This window comes from Mus caroli, unplaced genomic scaffold (assembly GCF_978045245.1).
Source record: "Mus caroli unplaced genomic scaffold, Mus_caroli_1 scaffold_8, whole genome shotgun sequence".
In the NCBI taxonomy this organism is placed as follows: Eukaryota; Metazoa; Chordata; class Mammalia; order Rodentia; family Muridae; genus Mus; species Mus caroli.
Window position 1 is genome coordinate 46539069 of NW_028227263.1, and position 19737 is coordinate 46558805.

The 19737-nt window shown below is 45.1% G+C and overlaps 1 protein-coding gene across 3 annotated transcripts in view; it reads right to left on the reverse strand.

The window, feature by feature from the left end:
* Positions 1-19737, reverse strand: part of Xrra1 (X-ray radiation resistance associated 1) — a 67518-nt gene that overhangs the window by 20108 nt on the left and 27673 nt on the right. For all 3 annotated transcript variants that reach the window (XM_085841495.1, XM_085841494.1, XM_021167599.3), the window contains 2 exons: positions 19174-19307; positions 193-321 (listed from right to left, as the gene is read on the reverse strand). In XM_085841495.1, the coding sequence (XP_085697621.1) occupies positions 193-321; positions 19174-19307 (263 nt within the window). The remainder of the gene's footprint in view (positions 1-192; positions 322-19173; positions 19308-19737) is intronic.

Sequence of the window (19737 nt, forward strand, 5' to 3'; positions counted from 1 at the left end):
AGCTAGTCCTTCTCCTGACAGATACAGCCTTACTGATGTTGCCCAGAGAGAGAACTGACTTGCCCAAGGCTACAAAGCAGAGTTACACGGTGGAGCTGGGACTTCACCCCATGCCATGTAGCCTGAATGCAGCCCTCAGGGTGTGAGCCCCACTGGAGTTGGGGACAGTGATGAGGAAGGCTGTGACAATACCTCCTGAGCCCAGCCAGACTGGCAAAGCAGCTGGGATTGGACAGTTTGTTGTCATCCAGCATCAGGGTCTCCAGCGCTGGGAACCTCAGGATGTACTTCTTGCTTGTCAGTGATGTTATGGATGCCTCCCTGTGGGCACAGAGATCTTGGGTACTGAGCGGGGGGAAGAGAATGAGAGCCACTATCCCCAGGAAGAAGGGAAGATAGGAAGCTGACCAGGAGGATTAACTGGCTTCGAAACTTCCCTAGTGCCCACCAGAGGTCCACATAGAGATGAGGAGCAGGCATAATTCCTGCCCACTGACCCCTTCCCCAAGCCCTGCTTGTGCACACAGGCTGCCATATGGAGAAAGCTTCACTGACATAGGGCAGGGTTGGGATTGCAGGGCCATTGGCTGTGCTGATGGTCGCCTCCAGGGTGGATGAAGCAAGACCAAATTGTAGAATTGTGCAACAAAATGGTACACTGTACAACTTTGGCCAAAGGCAGATTGCTGGGTACCTGTTGTTACTTAGCCTGAGAATTGGTAACCATGGGAATGATATACTCTTGGCTTGGACCAGGGCTGTGCTATGGAGGTTTCCTTGGGGAATTGCAAAAAACACCTGAGAGAGGGATTCAAGAGGCTGGGACCCTGGTGTCCACAGGCCATCAGGGAGTGGTAGCAGTTTAGGTGTGACAGTTAATCTGATCTCCTGTCTCCAGGGGGACGAGGCCTAGCTTGTCCTAAAAATATGTGGGCAGATGACTTAGATCACAGTCTCACCCCTCCCTGCACATCCCACTCCATCCACACAGAATAGAGACACCTGTGACACACACAAACATGGAGCCCATGAGTGAGCTACAAGCACACAGGCAAGAGGTAAGACAACCAACATTTCTCCTAAGCCTACATCATCCCTGCTGTGATAAGGGACTTCACACATGTCCTTGGAGGATGTCAGCAGGGAAAGGTACTGTCTACCTGGTTTCCAGTCAGGAAGCTCAGCAACTCGTTGAAAGTCTCATAGCTACCACGAGGCGGAGAATGAACTAGAGCTTAGCCTCTGTCTGATCCACAAGCCCAGACCCTTCCCACCACCGGCCTCCTCTTCTGGTCACATCTTTAAGTCCCTTATGGATTACAGGGTGAGGAGATAGAGAAGCCTGGTCTAGAGAGAGCTTGGCAAAGGTTCAAAAGCAAGTGCAAAATTGGGGTGGATCAGAAGGAGGAGGAGGAGGAAGAAGAGGAGAGGGAGGGGAAAGAGGAAGAGGAGGAAGAGGAGGAGGAAGAGGAAGAGGAAGAGGAGGAGGAAGAGGGAGTGAATAAGGTCAAATGTCGTGTACAAAATTCTTAGAACTAATGAAAAACGAAGGCTCTGGGATCCTTAAGTCATGGCCATTTCACAGGTGGGTCTTGGGAGGGGTCCAGCCATTCATTCCCTCCAGAATTTCCTTAGCAGGTGTTTATGTTGTCAGGTTTATGTCTCCAGGCATTTCCAGTCTCATGGAGGAGGCAAGAAATGCTGCCATGATAAGGCAACTGCTATCCCTGAAGCAGGGGTGGGGGTGGGGCTCAGGAAAGGCAAGGCTTCAGTGAGTTAATAAGGAATGATGAGAGGGATTCTGCCACGCTCTTAACTGCGAAAAAAGGAAGCAGTAGAAGAAATGACCCCTGGCTCTGTAGCTCTGGGCAGCCATGCCTCCTATAGTGGGGGGCACGCATGTGCATGTGCACACACACACACACACACACACACACACACGCAAGTGGCCCAGCTGTGAAGATACTCGGGTAGAGTTACAGAGACAGGTGGGTATAAAGTTGAGAGAGAATTTTGGGCTGCTATCCAGTCCTTGGACCTACAGTCTTAACATAGATCCTGTTTAAGATACAGTTGTGAGATTCCTGGGGTTCTTATAATGAATTCTCCCCTTGTGGGCTTACTGTAAAACTAACAGCCCTCTGTGGGTATTACCATGTTCTGACTGAACAAGGGCAGGCAGGGCTTATGTGGTTTCATAAGGGGCACTGGCAGCAGAGGGGACAGGGGCCTTTAGTAACAGGAGCCTTTCCTTTCCCTAGAGAGACAACTTCTGCTCAATGAATTTTGAATCTCTACTTGACAGAATAAGTGGGAAGGCACACAGCAGCTCTTTGTTCTACTCCACGCCAGGAGTCAAGCCTTCAGAGAGAGACCCCATTAAGCATCGCCATGGTGAAGGGGCTCCGTTTGTTTCTGTGACAGTAATCCTACCTCACATTTTTTTAATTAGGTATTTTCCTCAATTACATTTCCAATGCTATCCAAAAAGTCCCCAATACACTCCCCCCCCCAGTCCCCCACCCACCCACCCCCACCCCTTGGCCCTGGCATTCCCCTGTACTGGGGCATATAAAGTTGGCAAGTCCAATGGGCCTCTCTTTCCAGTGATGGCCGACTAGGCCATCTTTTGATACAAATGCAGCTAGAGTCAAGAGCTCTGGGGTACTGGTTAGTTCATAATAAAGTTCCACCTATGGGGTTGCAGTTCCCTTTAGCTCCTTGGGTACTTTCTCTAGCTCCTCCATTGGGGACCCTGTGATCCATCCAATAGCTGACTGTGAGCATCCACTTCTGTGTTTGCTAGGCCCCGGCATTGTCTCACAAGAGACAGCTATATCTGGGTCCTTTCAGCAAAATCTTACTAGTGAATGCAATGGTGTGAGCGTTTGGAAGCTGATTATGGGATGGATCCCTGGATATGGCAGTCTTTAGATGGTCCATCCTTTCTTCACAGCTCCAAACTTTATCTCTGTAACTCTTTCCATGGGTGTTTTGTTCCAAATTCCAAGAAGGGGCACAGTGTCCACACTTTGGTCTTCGTTCTTCTTGAGTTTCATGCGTTTAACAAATTGTATCTTATATCTTGGGTATCCTAAGTTTTTGGGCTAATATCCACTTATCAGTGAGTACATATTGTGTGAGTTCCTTTGTGAATATGTTACCTCACTCAGGATGATGCCCTCCAGATCCATCCATTTGCCTAGGAATTTCATAAATTCATTCCTTTTAATAGCTGAGTAGTACTCCATTGTGTAAATGTACCACATTTTCTGTATCCATTCCTCTGTTGAGGGGCATCTGGGTTCTTTCCAGCTTCTGGCTATTATAAATAAGGCTGCTATGAACATAGTGGAGCATATGTCCTTTTTACCGGCTGGAACATCTTCTGGATATATGCCCAGGAGAGGTATTGCTGGATCCTCTGGTAGTATTATGTCCAATTTTCTGAGGAACCGCCAAACTGATTTCCAGAGTGGTTGTACCAGCTTGCAATCCCACCAACAATGAAGGAGTGTTCCTCTTTCTCCACATCCTCGCCAGCATCTGCTGTCACCTGAATTTTTGATCTTAGCCATTCTGACTGGTGTGAGGTGGAATCTCAGGGTTGTTTTGAGTTGCATTTCCCTGATGATTAAGGATGTTGAACATTTTTTCAGGTGCTTCTCTGCCATTCGGTATTCCTCAGGTGAGAATTCTTTGTTCAGTTCTGAGCCCCATTTTTAACGGGGTTATTTGATTTTCTGGAGTCCACCTTCTTGAGTTCTTTATATATATTGGATATTAGTCCCCTATCTGATTTAGGATAGGTAAAGATTCTTTCCCAATCTGTTGGTGGTCTTTTTGTCTTATTTACGGTGTCTTTTGCCTTGCAGAAGCTTTGCAACTTTATGAGGTCCCATTTATCGATTCTGGATCTTACAGCACAAGCCTTTGCTGTTCTATTCAGGAATTTTTCCCCTGTACCCATATCTTCGAGGCTTTTCCCTACTTTCTCCTCTATAAGTTTCAGTGTCTCTGGTTTTATGAGGAGTTGCTTAATCCACTTAGATTTGACCTTGGTACAAGGAGATAGGAATGGATCAATTCCCATTCTTCTACATGATAACTGCCAGTTGTGCCAGCACCATTTGTTGAAAATGCTCTCTTTTTTCCACTGGATGGTTTTTGCTCCCTTGTCAAAGATCAAGTGACCATAGGTATGTGGGTTGATCTCAGGGTCTTCAATTCTGTTCCATTGGTCTACTTGTCTGTCGTTATACCAGTACCATGCAGTTTTTATCACAATTGCTCTGTAGTACAGCTTTAGGTCTGGCATGGTGATTCCACCAGAGGTTCTTTTATCCTTGAGAAGAGTTTTTGCTATCCTAGGTTTTTTGTTGTTCCAGATGAATTTGCAGATTGCCCTTTCTAATTCGTTGAAGAATTGAGTTGGAATTTTGATGGGGATTGCATTGAATCTGTAGATTGCTTTTGTTAAGATAGCCATTTTTACAATGTTGATCCTGCCAATCCATGAGCATGGGAGGTCTTTCCATCTTCTGAGATCTTCTTTAATTTCTTTCTTCAGGGACTTGAAGTTCTTGTCATACAGATCTTTCACTTCCTTAGTTAGAGTCACGCCAAGGTATTTTATATTGTTTGTGACTATTGAGAAGGGTGTTGTTTCCCTAATTTCCTTCTCTGCCTGTTTATCCTTTGTGTACAGAAAGGCCATTGACTGGCTTGAGTTAATTTTATATCCAGCTACTTCACCGAAGCTATTTATCAGGCTTAGGAGTTCTCTGGTGGAATTTTTAGGGTCACTTATGTATACTATCATATCATCTGCAAAAAGCGATATTTTGACTTCTTCTTTTCCGATTTGTATCCCCTTGATCTCCTTTTGTTGTCTAATTGCTCTGGCTAGGACTTCAAGTACAATGTTGAATAGGTAGGGAGAGAGTGGGCAGCCTTGTCTAGTCCCTGATTTTAGTGGGATTGCTTCCAGCTTCTCACCATTTACTTTGATGTTGGCTACTGGTTTGCTGTAGATTGCTTTTATCATGGTTAGGTATGGGCCTTGAATTCCTGATCTTTCCAAGACTTTTATCATGAATGGGTGTTGGATTTTGTCAAATGCTTTTTCAGCATCTAACGAGATGATCATGTGGTTTTTGTCTTTGAGTTTGTTTATATAATGGATTACATTGATGGATTTTCGTATATTGAACCATCCTTGCATCCCTGGGATGAAACCTACTTGGTCAGGATGGATGATTGTTTTGATGTGTTCTTGAATTTGGTTAGCGAGAACTTTATTGAGGATTTTTGCATCAATATTCATAAGGGAAATTGGTCTGAAGTTCTCTATTTTTGTTGGGTCTTTATGTGGTTTAGGTATCAGAGTAATTGTGGCTTCATAGAATGAGTTGGGTAGAGTACCTTCTGATTCTATTTTGTGGAATAGTTTGTGAAGAACTGGGATTAGATCTTCTTTGAAGGTTTGATAAAACTCTGCACTAAACCCATCTGGTCCTGGGCTTTTTTTGGTTGGGAGACTATTAATGACTGCTTCTATTTCTTGTATCTGTCTAGAAACTTGTCGATTTCATCCAGGTTCTCCAGTTTTGTTGAGTATAGCCTTTTGTAGAAGGATCTGATGGTGTTTTGGATTTCTTCAGGGTCTGTTGTTATGTCTCCCTTTTCATTTCTGATTTTGTTAATTAGAATACTTTCCCTATGCCCTCTAGTGAGTCTGGCTAAGGGTTTATCTATCTTGTTGATTTTCTCAAAGAACCACTCCTCGATTGGTTGATTCTTTGAATTGTTCTTCTTGTTTCCACTTGGTTGATTTCACCCCTGAGTTTGATTATTTCTTGCCGTCTACTCCTCTTGGGTGAATTTGCTTCCTTTCGTTCTAGAGCTTTTAGGTGTGTTGTCAAGCTGCTAATGTGTGCTCTCTCTAGTTTCTTTTTGGAGGCACTCAGAGCTATGAGTTTTCCTCTTAGAAATGCTTTCAATGTGTCCCATAAGTTTGGGTATGTTGTGGCTTCTTTTCATTAAACTCCAGAAAGTCCTTAATTTCTTTCTTTATTCCTTCCTTGACCAAGGTATCATTGAGAAGAGTGTTGTTTAGTTTCCACCTGTGTGTTGGCTTTCTATTATTTATTTTGTTATTGAAGATCAGTCTTAGTCCATGGTGATCTGATAGGATGCATGGGACAATTTCAATATTTTTGTATATGTTGAGGCTTGTTTTGTGACCAATTATGTGGTCAATTTTGGAGAAGGTTCCGTGAGGTGCTGAGAAGAAGGTATATCCTTTTGTTTTAGGATAAAATGTTCTGTAGATATCTGTCAGATCCATTTGTTTCATAACCTCTGTTAGTTTCACTGTGTCCCTGTTTAGTTTCTGCTTCCATGATCTGTCCATTGGTGAAAGTGGTGTGTTGAAGTCTCCCACTATTATTGTGTGAGGTGCAATGTGTGCTTTGAGCTTTACTAAAGTATCTTTAATGAATGTGGCTGCCCTTGTATTTGGAGCATAGATATTCAGAATTGATAGTTCCTCTTGGAGGATTTTACCTTTGATGAGAATGAAGTGCCCTTCCTTGTCTTTTTTGATGACTTTGGGTTGGAAGTCAATCTTATCAGATATTATAATGGCTACTCCAGCTTGTTTCTTCCTACCATTTGCTTGGAAAATTGTTTTCCAGCCTTTCATTCTGAGGTAGTGTCTATCTTTTTCTCTGTGATGAGTTTCCTGTAAGCAGCAAAATGTTGGGTCCTGTTTCTGTAGCCAGTCTGTTAGTCTATGTCTTTTTATTGGGGAGTTGAGTCCATTGATATTAAGAGATGTTAGGGAGAAGTAATTGTTGCTTCCTTTTATTTTTGTTGTTAGAGTTGGTGTTCTGTTCTTGTGGCTGTCTTCTTTTAGGTTTGTTGAGGGATTACCTTCTTGCTTTTTCTAGGACGTGGTTTCCGTCCTTGTATTGGTTTTTTTCTGTTATTATCCTTTGAAGGGCTGGATTCGTGGAAAGATAATGTGTGAATTTGGTTTTGTCGTGGAATACTTTGGTTTCTCCATCTATGGTAATTGAGAGTTTGGCTGGGTATAGTAGCCTGGGCTGGAAATTGTGTTCTCTTAGTTTCTGTATAACATCTGTCCAGGCCCTTCTGGCTTTCATAGTCTCTGGTGAAAAATCCGGTGTAATTCTGATAGGCTTGCCTTTATATGTTACTTGACCTTTTTCCCTTACTACTTTTAGTATTCTATCTTTATTTAGTGCATTTGTTGTTCTGATTATTATGTGTCGGAAGGAATTTCTTTTCTGGTCCAGTCTATTTGGAGTTCTGTAAGCTTCTTGTATGTTCATGGGCATCTCTTTCTTTAGGTTTGGGAAGTTTTCTTCTATAATTTTGTTGAAGATATTTGCTGGTCCTTTGAGTTGAAAATCTTCATTCTCATCTACTCCTATCATCCGTAGGTTTGGTCTTCTCATTTTGTCCTGGATTTCCTGGATGTTTTGAGTTAGGATCTTTTTGGATTTTGTATTTTCTTTGATTGTCGTGCTGATGTTCTCTATGGAGTCTTCTGCACCTGAGATTCTCTCTTCCATCTCTTGTATTCTGTTGCTGATGCTTGCATCTATGGTTCCAGATTTCTTTCCTAGGGTTTTTATCTCCAGCGTTGCCTCAATTTGGGTTTTCTTCATTGTCTCTACTTCCCTTTTTAGGTCTTGGATGGTTTTATTCAATTCCATCACTTGTTTGGTCTGGTTTTCCTGCAATTCTTTAAGGAATTTTTGTGCTTCCTCTTTAATGTCTTCTACCTGTTTAGCAGTGTTCTCCTGCAATTCTTTAAGGGATTTTTGTGCTTCCTCTTTAATGTCTTCTACCTGTTTAGCAGTGTTCTCCTGTATTTCTTTAAGTGTGTTATTAAAGTCCTTCTTGATGTCCTCTACCATCATCATGAGATATGCTTTTAGATCCGGGTCTAGCTTCTCCGGTGTGTTGAGGTGCCCTCGACTGGGCGACCCCGCGCCCCAGCCACCCCGGTGCTGGTCAGACAGGAAGAGCCCTACCTCACATTCTTAAAATCTGCCCTAGTGAAAACATAGCAAAAGGTTGTTTTTGTTTTTGTTTTGTTTTGTTTTTTCCTGTCTATGACATAGGTGTTGTGAAAAGGGGACAGGGACTAGCAAGATGGCTCAGCAGGCAAAGGCTTCTGTTGCCAATCCTGACAACCTGTTTTTCAGTCCTGGAACCCACAAATATGAGGAGAGAACCAACTTGCACAAGTTGACCGCCACACATGCCAGGGCGGGCACACTCCCATAATAAATCAATCTAAAGAACCCATAGTTATAAAGAAAGCAGGATGCATGAATGTGTGTGTTGTGTGCATGTGCGTGTGTGGCATGGGACCTAGCAGGAGAAGCCCACTGCAGCTATGGCTCTACTGTAGAGCTTTCTCCACAGTCTCAGCAGATGAAATCTTTGAAGTGGAAGTTTACCAGAGGTGGAGAAGCTAAGGTTTCCAGCTCTTCATGCTAGAAATGTCATGTGCAGTGCCCCCTGCCTGGAAATGGATTACTATTTTTAAGAATAGGGTAGGTAAATGTCTTAGAAGCTGAGCACGCACATACACGCGTGGCTGGATTCAGCCACAGGAACGCATGCTTCTTCTTAGCAGAAGCCAGGGCTGAGCATAAGCAGCCTGGAGCTCTAGCTCATGAAGCCCGATGCCTGCGCCTGCTGAGCTTGGCCATGACTTCTGGTGTAGAGCATCTCTGTCATACAGTAAAAAGCCATTTCTTATACTTTATGTCAAGAACCCCACAGCTCTCAGAGCACAATGATTTCAGCTGACATCCTGGTGCAGACAGGAGTGTGTGGACTCTGCAGTTCTTATATACAGGGCAACAAGTTTCTACTTGGGCCTAAAATGCCCACCAAGGATCATGTGCTAAATGCTTGATGCCAGCCGATGGCTTTATGGTGCAGTCACGTAAACTCCAGGACATGAAACCTTGTTGCAAAGACATTAGGTCACTGCTAAGAACAGGATCTCCTTTGTCCCTAGTTCCCATTCCATGTTCTGTCTGTGTGTCCTAACCACTACATGTGCCCTAAGGTAGCCTCCGTCAGATAGTCTGCCTGGCCACAGCCAGGAACTAGGGAGACAGTGACCATGGGTCAAGCCTTGAAAAGTGTGAGCCAAAATGAATTCTTCTTCCTCGTACTTGTCTCTTTGGGGTATTCTGTCCCAGCGACACAGAGCTGACTCACACAGAAAGAAGCAATGGCAGGGACTTGCTTTCCTCTACACAGCAAGGCTTCCCACTGAAAAGACCCAGACTGCTGGATAATGAGCAAAAAGAAAAAAAGATGCATTATTCAAAAACCAGCAAGAGATGTGAAGGCCATTAGGAAGCAGTATACAGACTGTAAATCTGTCTGAATGGAGGGAGCTGGGCAGCCTCAAGGGCATTTGCTGATCCTGATGGAATTGAATTATGGCTGAACAGTCTGGAGAATCAAAGCATAGAGCACGCTGATAGTAGGCCATCCATCGAGAAGCGGAGATGCTAAAGGGATGACCACTCTCAGAAGAGTGTGAGCCAGACAGAGCCCCCTCTCATCTCACAACCAGGAAAGCTGTCTCGGAGTGAACAGGGATGGAGCATTCTCAAAGCTGTATCTCAAATCCATGTCATTAGAATAATCAGAAAATAGCCATAGGGAGTGCTCCTGGGAGCCACAGTGAGTGCTCCTGGGCACCTGGCCAGATAATTGGAAGGGTTTATTGGGTCGAAGACAAGTAACATGGGCCAATTTCCTTTGGCATAGAAAAGAGAATCCATGCAATATACATACTTTAAAACAATCTACTTTAAGGTGCCTGAAATAAGCTGTGAAGAGTTATGAGGCTGAGTTTGATGAGGTGACCCTAGAGCTGTCTGCCCACTGTAGAAGTGACAGGCCAGCTGAGAAACTGACCAGGCAGTTTGTTAGAAGTGCCAGTGGAGGGTCCCAAACCCTAGGTCCACAGCATGCCACAGAATGGAAGCCCAATAAAATGCCCATGGTTCTAGGTTAGGACATTGAGGGACTAAACCGTAAAAGGCAGTGTGTACTAGAAATAATTTCTAATAATTTTAGTTACTATAATTGAATTAGGAAGGTTTAGAATTATTCATGTAGAGACTCTGGTTATCTACATGAATCTGACAAGAAAAAAGTGATTTAAGTTGTTCAAAGGGAGAATTGGAGCATCTCATTTGGGTTCCATATTTGCATTTCAACTAGAATTGGGCTTAAATGTAATAGAACAGCACGTTCTTGCCTCATATTAGCTAATTTTGAGTGCTTACTATGACTCTGTAGCTACCATGCTGAGCAACACCCATACAAAACATTTCCCACACTGTAGTAAGCAGCACCACACAGTGTTAAACCAGACTTACAAACCATCAGACAATACCTGCAGACTCGTGTAAGTCTTTGAGCGAGTGGAAGGTATGGGGGCTACCATTCAGTATGGGGATCACAGAGGCCAGAGAAGACTAGAAATTCAGCCCACTTGTAGTCCCCCCCCAGTGTGAATGAGACACACTGACTGACTAACAGAACACCCACAGTGTTTACTCAATAACAACCTGGTGGACTGTTACTATGGAAAAATGCCACCTTGAAGCTCTAAGAAATTTCCTTCCCTAACAGTAAACTGAAAATACCACTGGCATCTCGAGGTCACCGCAGAGCGAGCACTGCCAGCTGGGAAGAGGAGGATCATGGAGCACATGGCCCGCCTGCAAAGCGTCCTTGTGCAGATGTCAGATCTTGAAGAATGACTGTAGATTGTTCCTTCTTTAACATCCTGATGACTCCAACTCCAGCTGCTGTTGCAGATGTGAAATCTTCCTGTGTTGAATCAGCAGAGCTCTAGGCACTGGGAATCTATCTGAGGCCCTGAAAAAGGTTCCTTCTCCTTATCAGCTAACAAGAACTTCCAGAAATAGTTTGTCTTAATGTGATGGGGACAACAGTGTACCTGTGTCCTCTTCCTTCGGGGCCATATTAACTTTAAGCCCTGTCACCATTGATCCATCAGGATGAATTGTTTTGATGTCCCACAGAAAACAACATGCTGACTGGAGTTGGTGAGGAGAAAAGTTACCACTCCTACCCCTCCCCCACTCCCACCACTGCTATGGATTAGTAAGGTTCCTACCTGGGTCACAGGTAGGAGGTAAAACACAGAAGAATTCTGGGGACTGTCACCTTGCGTTCAGGTACCTGGAGCATTTGAGCTATATCTCTTGTACTTTGTACCACCTGTTGCTAAGAAAATTATAAGTAAAGCATTCGTGCCGTTCAAACCATTGACTGACTATTCCCTGAGACCGCCAGTGGTCAAGACAAGGCTCTGCAGCAGGCTGAGAATGTAGTGAAAACTGCTCTTCTCTGTGACCCATTCAGCAAGCACACTGGGTGCAAAAGGTCCATAGCATCAGACGGGTCACACGGACAGGGTTACCGCACATCCTGTTTTGTAAGGGAAGCCTGAGTTTCTCCATTTTCTCAAACAACTGTTCTTTTGTTCTCTCTTAAATATGTTCTGGTTTGGATGATGTATGACTGACAGGTTATGCTATAAATAGAGCCCTTTGTAGACAGAAATAGTGGAGATCGTTAAGAGCAAAGTAATGCCCTTATTCTGATCAGTATTCTCTTTTTGAAGTTCAGTTTTGGCTCACTACTGTGTGCTGGCAGAGACTGGCACACGGGACACAAAATGGCCATGTGATGTGAGTCACTTATGAACCAGATGTCTGACAGAATGGCCCCATCATGTGGCAGAGATATGCTTTTGAAAATAGTGGATCTCTCTCCTCTTTCTCTCTCTTCTCTCCTCTCCTCTCCTCTCCTCTCCCCTCCTCTCCTCTCCTCTCCTCTCCTCTCCCCTCCCCTCCCCTCCCCTCCCCTCCCCTCCCGCTCCCACTCCCTCTCCCTCTCTGCCTCCGCCTCCTGAGTGCTGGGATTAAAGGGGTGCACTACCACACATTTAAAATGTATACATTATGGAGTGCAGTGTGATGCTTTGGTAAGATATACATTGCATCGTATTCAAGCCAGCACCAGCACATCCATTTTCTCAAATATATACCATTTCATGATAAAATAGTCCAAATATTTCCTTCTAATTATTTTCTTCTTTTAAAAACATAGCATATACTTGTTATCTGTACAATATAACTTACCCTAGTGGACAGCAGAATTTGAGAACTCATTCTCCTATATACTGGTAGCTTAGTGCTTATTGATTCCCCTCTCCTCGTGCTACGTTTCCAACTTTCTCCAGCTTTATTTTATTCTATTCTCAGCATTTATGAGATAAACTTAAAAATTCTGCATATGGAGGTAGCTATGGTGTATGTGTGATCATACCTGTGTACGGGGGTGGCTATGGTATATGTCTATGTGGCCATGTCAATGCAACTGTGTGCATCAGTGTATGGGGGGAGAGAGGTCAATGCCAGGGTCTTCCTCTATCATTCTCTACTGTTTTTGTGAGATAGGGTCTCTCACTGAACCTGGATGTTTGAGCAGGCAGGCTGGCCCTGGACTCTGTCTGACTCTATCTCTACCCTAGGATTTAAGAGTCACAGGTGGGTGGACAAGCACACCCCAGTGTTTACCCACGGAGCCACTCCCTGCCCTACTTTTGGAAATAGGATCCTATGTACCCCAGCTGGCCTCAGATGCACAACGCATCTTTGAACACCCAATCCTCTTGCCTCCACTTTCTGGAGGCTAGGACTGCAGCTGTGTGCCACCACACCGAGTTTATGCTGGGTGGGGGTGGGTGAGTTGAGGCCAGGGCTCTGTGCACACTAGGCATGGACTTTACCAACTGAGCTAAATGCTCAGCTGCGTCAACTGTTCTAGATTTCATGTATAAGTGAGATCTTGCAGGACTTGTCTTTTTGAGTCTGGGGAAAGCATCATTTAAGGTCAGTTCCCAGGAAGTCTGGAACGCATGGCTTAGATTCCTGTGGGGCCTATTCCAGCTGTGCCGCTGTCTCTCCATCAGCCCACAGCTAAAGCCTCAAGACCAGGAGCCCAGGGACGCCTCTACTGTACTTGCAAATTATTTTGTATATGGTGTGGCTCTACACAGCAGCAAAGCCTGGAGCAACTCACCTGACTATCCGCTTGCTTGCTCGGAGAGTCAGAAGCACAGACCTTTCCTGACCAGTGGGTGAACAATATATAAGGCTTGTAAGAAAGAAAGAGGGAGGGAGGGAGGGGGGAGGGGAGGGAGGGAGGAGAGAGAGAGACAGAGACAGAGTGAGGGGGGAGGGAGAAAGAGAGGGGGAGGGAGGGGAAGGGGGAGGGGGAGGGAGGAGAGGGAGAGGGAGAGAGAACTGCTAGCAGGGTGGTTTGGAGTGATCTTTGAATGAACTTCCAGAATAGGTGGGGCGTGAAGGCTAGTCCTGTCCTGTTGATATGTCCTCTGTGGATATATATACACTGCAGCAATCTCAGGGACCAGATGGACAAGGAGACCTAATTCCATGAATGTCAGGTGGCCAACTGGTCTCACAGCAGGAAGGAAGCCTCTGCACTTCCCCTCATCAAAGCACAGCTGTGCATCATCTGCCAACGGCAGAGGTCACTGCTGTGCCTGCTGCAAAGGGCACTGTTTCCTGGAGCGAGGGACTGGCTGCGATGCATCTCTTCCTTCAAAAAGGAGCACTGTGTCTATTAAAGTGATCCTACACGGTTTGGGACACAGATTCACCTTCTCTCCACAGTGTTCTACAGCCGGAACTGCAATAGTATTACAATGATACCGTGGTGACTGTGTACTGACCTAAATATACAAAAATTGCATAATCATTTTTTCTGCGCAGTCTAGTATAGTCTGTGCACATATTGTATAGTCTTTGTTTCTGGGTTACCGTCTAGGGTTCTTTCATACCAGTCTCTGGCCACATCCTGCCCTAACACTTCCTACAGAGCACATCTAGAGGTAATGAGTTCATTTTGCTTTTGCTTATCTTGAAATGTCTTAATTTCTCCCTTACCATAGAAAGACAGTTTTATTTTTAATAGTGTGAGTGAGCGAGTGTGTGTGTGTGTGCGTGTGCGTGTGTGTGTATATGTGAATGCAGGTACCCTCGGGGTCCTTGGAGCTGGAATCACAGGCCGTCGTAAGCTTCCAGACGTGCGTGCTAGGAATCCAGGCTGGGTTCTCTGGAAGAGTAGAATGCACTCAGCAATGTCTCCAGGCCCTGAACCACAGCTCTGCTAGACACAGGACTCTTGGTTGACAGGTTTTTCTTTTTCTTTAGCACTCTGAATATGTAGACTTCTGCCTTCTGGCTGCCATCTTACTGAAGGCTGATAATCTTACTGGGACTTCCTCTTGTACTGGTTTCAAATTCCTCTCTATCTTCGACACTGATTGTGGTGTGTCTGTGTGTGTACATGGCATCCACCGAGCTTTGTGGGTGTTTAGATTCACATAAACTTGGGAAGTTTGGAGTCACTATTTCTTCAAATAATCTCTCCCTCCCTCCTCCCTTCCCTCCCATCCCCTTGTCCCCTTTTCTCCTCCTCTTGCCTCTCCCTTCCTTCCTCTCCTTCCCCCTCTCCAGCTTGCCTCTCCTCTTCCAGGGCGTCCATAGTACAGAGACAGATGTGCTGGCAGTAGATCTTCAGATTCCTCAAGCTTTATAGATGTCGATCCTTTTATTTCTCAGACTTGGTAAATTTACTGTCTTACCTCTAAGGCCACCAATCCTTTCTTCTGACTGCTCTAACCTGCCTTTGAATTTCCCCAATGACCTTTTCACCTCAGTAACTTTTAGTTGTAGAATTTCTGTTTTCTTTTCAGTTTCCCTCTCTTTGCTACTATTAATATTTTGCGTGTGCGTCATTCTCTGGACTCGCCCCTTGTCTTCCGTTAGCTGTCGTGCACCTTCACCGCTGCTGAGGCTTATTTTCTCTCTAGAAGATCTTCCTTCAGATTGTTCTACAGCTTGGAATTTTTAGTGGAGAACTGAATGTGGGATCTGTTAAGGTGGTAGGTCTTTATCACGTTAGCAGCCTCCTGTGTCATCAAGGTTTCCTGAGGTTGGGTTATTATCATTTTTATAGGCTATCTTCATGGCAAGGATTGTTCTGAGGCATCAACATCAGGTCTTCTCAGATCATTTTGGACCATGTCCCTTTCTCTGGACATTCATGGTGAGTTTCTAATTTCTTCCACATACACTACTGCTCTTGAATATCCTACACTTTATCTGGCTCCCAAGGAGTGGGGAGAACTCTTGAGGGAGATGAAGAAACACTACCAGTCTTGAGGTTTCTTTAACAGAAGTGGGAGTGGCTTAAGCAGTGTGTGGGGCCACAGTGGATGATTGACTAACCTCCCTGAGCTTCACAATCAGAAGCAGCAGTCGATGGTCACAGGACAGATCCCCGACACTTGGAGAACAGGGACATTTCTGCCCACTCTGGGGACTGCAAGCTGTTCATAGTTATACGTGTGATTATTACCACCAGACTGGGAATGGCAGGAGGGGTCTAGCTACTGAGAAAAGAGCTGAAATTATCAGCAGTTTGATGACTGAGCCATCTTCCTTTGGAAGATAAGTCTTCAGCAGGTTCTAAAGTCCCCCAATGGTCTCCTAATGACAGGTTCTGCCAATGCACTTGTTAGGTGAGGACACAGATTTGAAGTGCTTCCTAGCCTACCATCTGCCCAGAATCCTCCGATGAAATAGCTTTTATGACTCATACTAGATATGTAGAATTGGGGAGACGGGGACCCTGACTTACAGTGGGAACATCACGTCAATATGAGGCTGGCTTTCTCATTAGCATTCTCATTAAGGACCTAGGGATTAGCAGAGGGAAGTGGAAATGCCTTCTCACAGTGATGTCTGATAGTGGAATAATAATGACATTTCTGCTTCTCATTTCTGGGCCAGTGTGTGTGTGTGTGTGTGTGTGTGTGTGTGTGTGTGTGTGAGACAGTGGCTGCTGTGTTGTCAAAGGCCGGCCGAGGCAGCTGAGCTAGAATTAAAGCAATGGCCTCTCTAAAAGTCCAGTGGCAGATGCAGACTCCTGGCTCTAGCCCATCAGCGCTAGCTTCCAATGGATGGAATCAGCCCCTTCTGCTCCTCCATGTCCCTCTTCTCCATTTGCTCCAGCCGTGTTCTAAGACTGATGGAGTAACCAAGTCTCTCTACTTATCATTGGTGATGCTGGAGGTGGAATGAAGGTTTGTTGGTTATGAGTTTTAAAGGAGTCCTTATCTCTAGAGGCACATACTGAATATTTATACATGATAAATGATTCTGCTTGTTCATTTGTGAGTAGATTCACTACTCACTACTGGGTACTTATTTCTTAAGAATAATCTATACTGGGGTATGATGAGGTTTGTAACAGGTTGGCCACAATCTCACGACTGTCAGGTGCTCACTACTTGGTGGAAGGAACATGGGAACTCATTTTCCCATCTATTCTCCTCGTGTTAATCATTTTGCCCACTGCTGTGATGAACACCTGTGAAAAGCAACTTACAGGGCAGAATCATTTATTTTGGCTCTTGGTTTCAGTTTTAGTCCTTGAACTCCTCGATTCTGGGCCTGCAGTGAGATGGAATGTCACACTGATGGGAGCCTGTGGCAGATATCACCAAGCTCATGGAGGGCAGGAACCAGAGAAAGACAAGCACTGGAGATGTACAAGATACCCCAAGGGCCTTTCCCAGGAAAGAACTTTGCATAGCCAGGCCTCCTCACTTCCTAAAGTTTCGGCAACTCCCAGAACAGTGCCATCAGCTGGGGACCTAACCTTTAGACTATGAGCCATCTGAAAGGATACTGAATACTCCAACCATAACTTTATTTTTATGCATTTCTGAAATTTTCCATAATAAAATACCAGTGATGAGTTCTCTCCTCAGAGTAAGGGAATCCTCTCTAATTATGATACGGTTTTGTGAGTCTGATTGAGACAACTCCTATCACAGAGAACGCTTACCTCCGAACGAAGTCAGCACAAAGGCAAACAAGGCAGTGTGCAAGGGTCTAAGAGCAAGTAACAGACACAGTGACAGAAGTTTGCATATGGGACCAGAACCCTGACACACCCTATCCCTAGTGACCCTCTGCACGGATCCAGCCGATTTGTTTGTGGGACTTCTTAGATTTATAAGCTCCCTTCCTCTCCTTTATAAGAAATATTTTTGAGGCCGGGCGTGGTGGCGCATGCCTTTAATCCCAGCACTCGGGAGGCAGAGGCAGGCGGATTTCTGAGTTCGAGGCCAGCCTGGTCTACAAAGTGAGTTCCAGGACAGCCAGGGCTACACAGAGAAACCCTGTCTCAAAAAACCAAAAAGAAAAAAAAAATTTTTTTTGAAGTGTGTAGCTGTTTTGTCTGCATGTCTGTCTGTCTACTACATGTATGCAGTACCCATGGAGAGCAGAGGAGGGCATTGGATGCTGTGGGACTGGAGTTACAGATGGTTGCTGGCTGCCATGTGGGTGCTGAGAACTGAACCCAGGTCCTTTTTATAAGAGCAACAAGAGCTTGTAACTGCTGAACCGACTGTCCAGTCCTCTCTTGTTTTTTATAGGAGATAAGGACTCACTATGTAACTCAGGTTGACCTTGAACTCCCATGATCCTTCAGCCTCAGTCTCTCATACTATTCTAAGCACATGCCACCACTAGTGGTTCACTGATACTAAGTTAGTTTGAACTAGGTTTGTGACATCCAGCTTGGAAACATAACCCTAACTAAAGAAACCTTAAATGTAATGACCGCTATTATCCCAACCACCTGGAGCAGCTAACTGCTATCACCAGTCTTCCTCACCAACCTTTCTTCATGGCAATGAGCATCATCACCAGGACCGTCAGCATCAGCATCTCATTGGTCAGTACCAACTGTAGTCAACTACACAGTAAATGAAAAGCACTGTGTCCTGGTCTAGTTGCTGCCGATCAGAGATGCTTGAGACAGAGCTCTAGCTCTGAGAGTACTCCTGACCCACGTGGAGGAGCCAGATGTACCGGCCATCTACCCACCTTCTATAGAGATACACGTTTAGGTAGCCTAGGTCTCAACAGACAAGCCAGGGAAACATGCAGTTCACCTGACAGAGACGAGAGTTAGTGGACTAGGAGCTGGGCCTTGGAAATGATCAACCTGTGTGAGAAGCCACCATGATGACTGTAAGTTCTGCCTAGAGTCAAAAAACACTTGATCCAAATCTTGGCTCTGTAAGAAGCCAGTTTTCTAAATATGGGGAAGTTATTTAACTTGTCTCTACCTCAGTTTCCTCATCTGGAAAACAGGATGATAATCACCTAGCTCATAAAACTGTCAGGAGGATTAGAGTGTGAAGAACAATGCCTGGCACACAGTAAACACATGTGTGTCATTATTCAGAAAAGAAAGTCAGTACACTCTGGCAGAAGAAACAGCCTCAACAAAGATGCAGAGCAGAAATGTACAAAGGTGATTTAGAGGCCAGCAAGTAAACTTAAGGAGCAGCTAGCAAAAGCAATACCCATTGCCTACAAAAGATCAGAGGCAGGGAAAATGGCTTTGCAAATGTGTGTGTATATGTGTATATGCATGCACATGTATGTACATGTATGTGTTTGTGTATGGGTACATGTGTCCATGTGTAGAGGGGCATATGTTTTGAGACAGGTCTTACTATGTAGCCTTGGCTAGCTAGAAGTTGCTAGGTAGACCAGACTGGCTACAACTCACAGACACTGACCTGCTTCAGTCTCCTGAGGGCTGGGATGAAAAGCCTGCCCCATCATGCCCAGCTCCAATCTCTCTTAAGCTGAGATTTGGATCAAGTGTTTTTGACTCTAGAGGCAGGGCTTCTCACACAGGTCGCTCATTGTCCAAGGCCCAGCTCGTAGGCCACTTCCTCTCTTCTCTGACCATCAAGTGAACACACAGGAAAGCATCCATTGGAGGGATTTCCTGGGAGAATAAGTAGGCAGCATTCTCGCACTGGGCAATCAAAGCCTGTCTTTACAGAACTCCCCACAAGAGCTGCTCTGAGCTATTCCTCTGATGTTAGGACCCAGACATGTCCTGGGGGAACACACGGGACAAACTCAAAGATGTAGAACTTACTGTTCTTTGACAGCCATGTTAGGTGGCAGAGAGGTGAGCCCATTGCCTGTGAGGAGCAGCACACGGAGATGTGGCAGAATTCCCAGATCACAGATGGCCTCCTCAGTCAGGCTGTTGAAGGAAAGGTCCAAGAACTACCATGCAAAACAAAAGATGGGATAACAGAAGCAATGTATGACAATGATGCCCAAACTCGAGGCGGGGAGCTGGCTCTGCCCCCTTCCCTCCTCACTTCTAGGTACCCCTCGCCCACAGGATAGCGTCTTGGGTTTGGCACTCACAGCCTGTTGGAGTCAGGCTCACTTCTCTTTGTCTTAGCTGCCACTGTGCATCTTTTCCCAGACTCCTCCCTCCTCCCTGCCTGTCCTGCCAGTCACTCTGTGCATGTTTCCACTAGAACAATGCCCCTCTCTGAGCACTGGAATCCCAGCCCCAAAAGGCCATCTCAAAGTTGCCTTAGAAAATATTCCCCAAATCTTGGCCAGGTGGACTATCCCCCTCCCCTGACTTTATCTGCTTTATTTAAACTATCCTAGGATATTTGTCTAAGTCTGCAGGATCTTG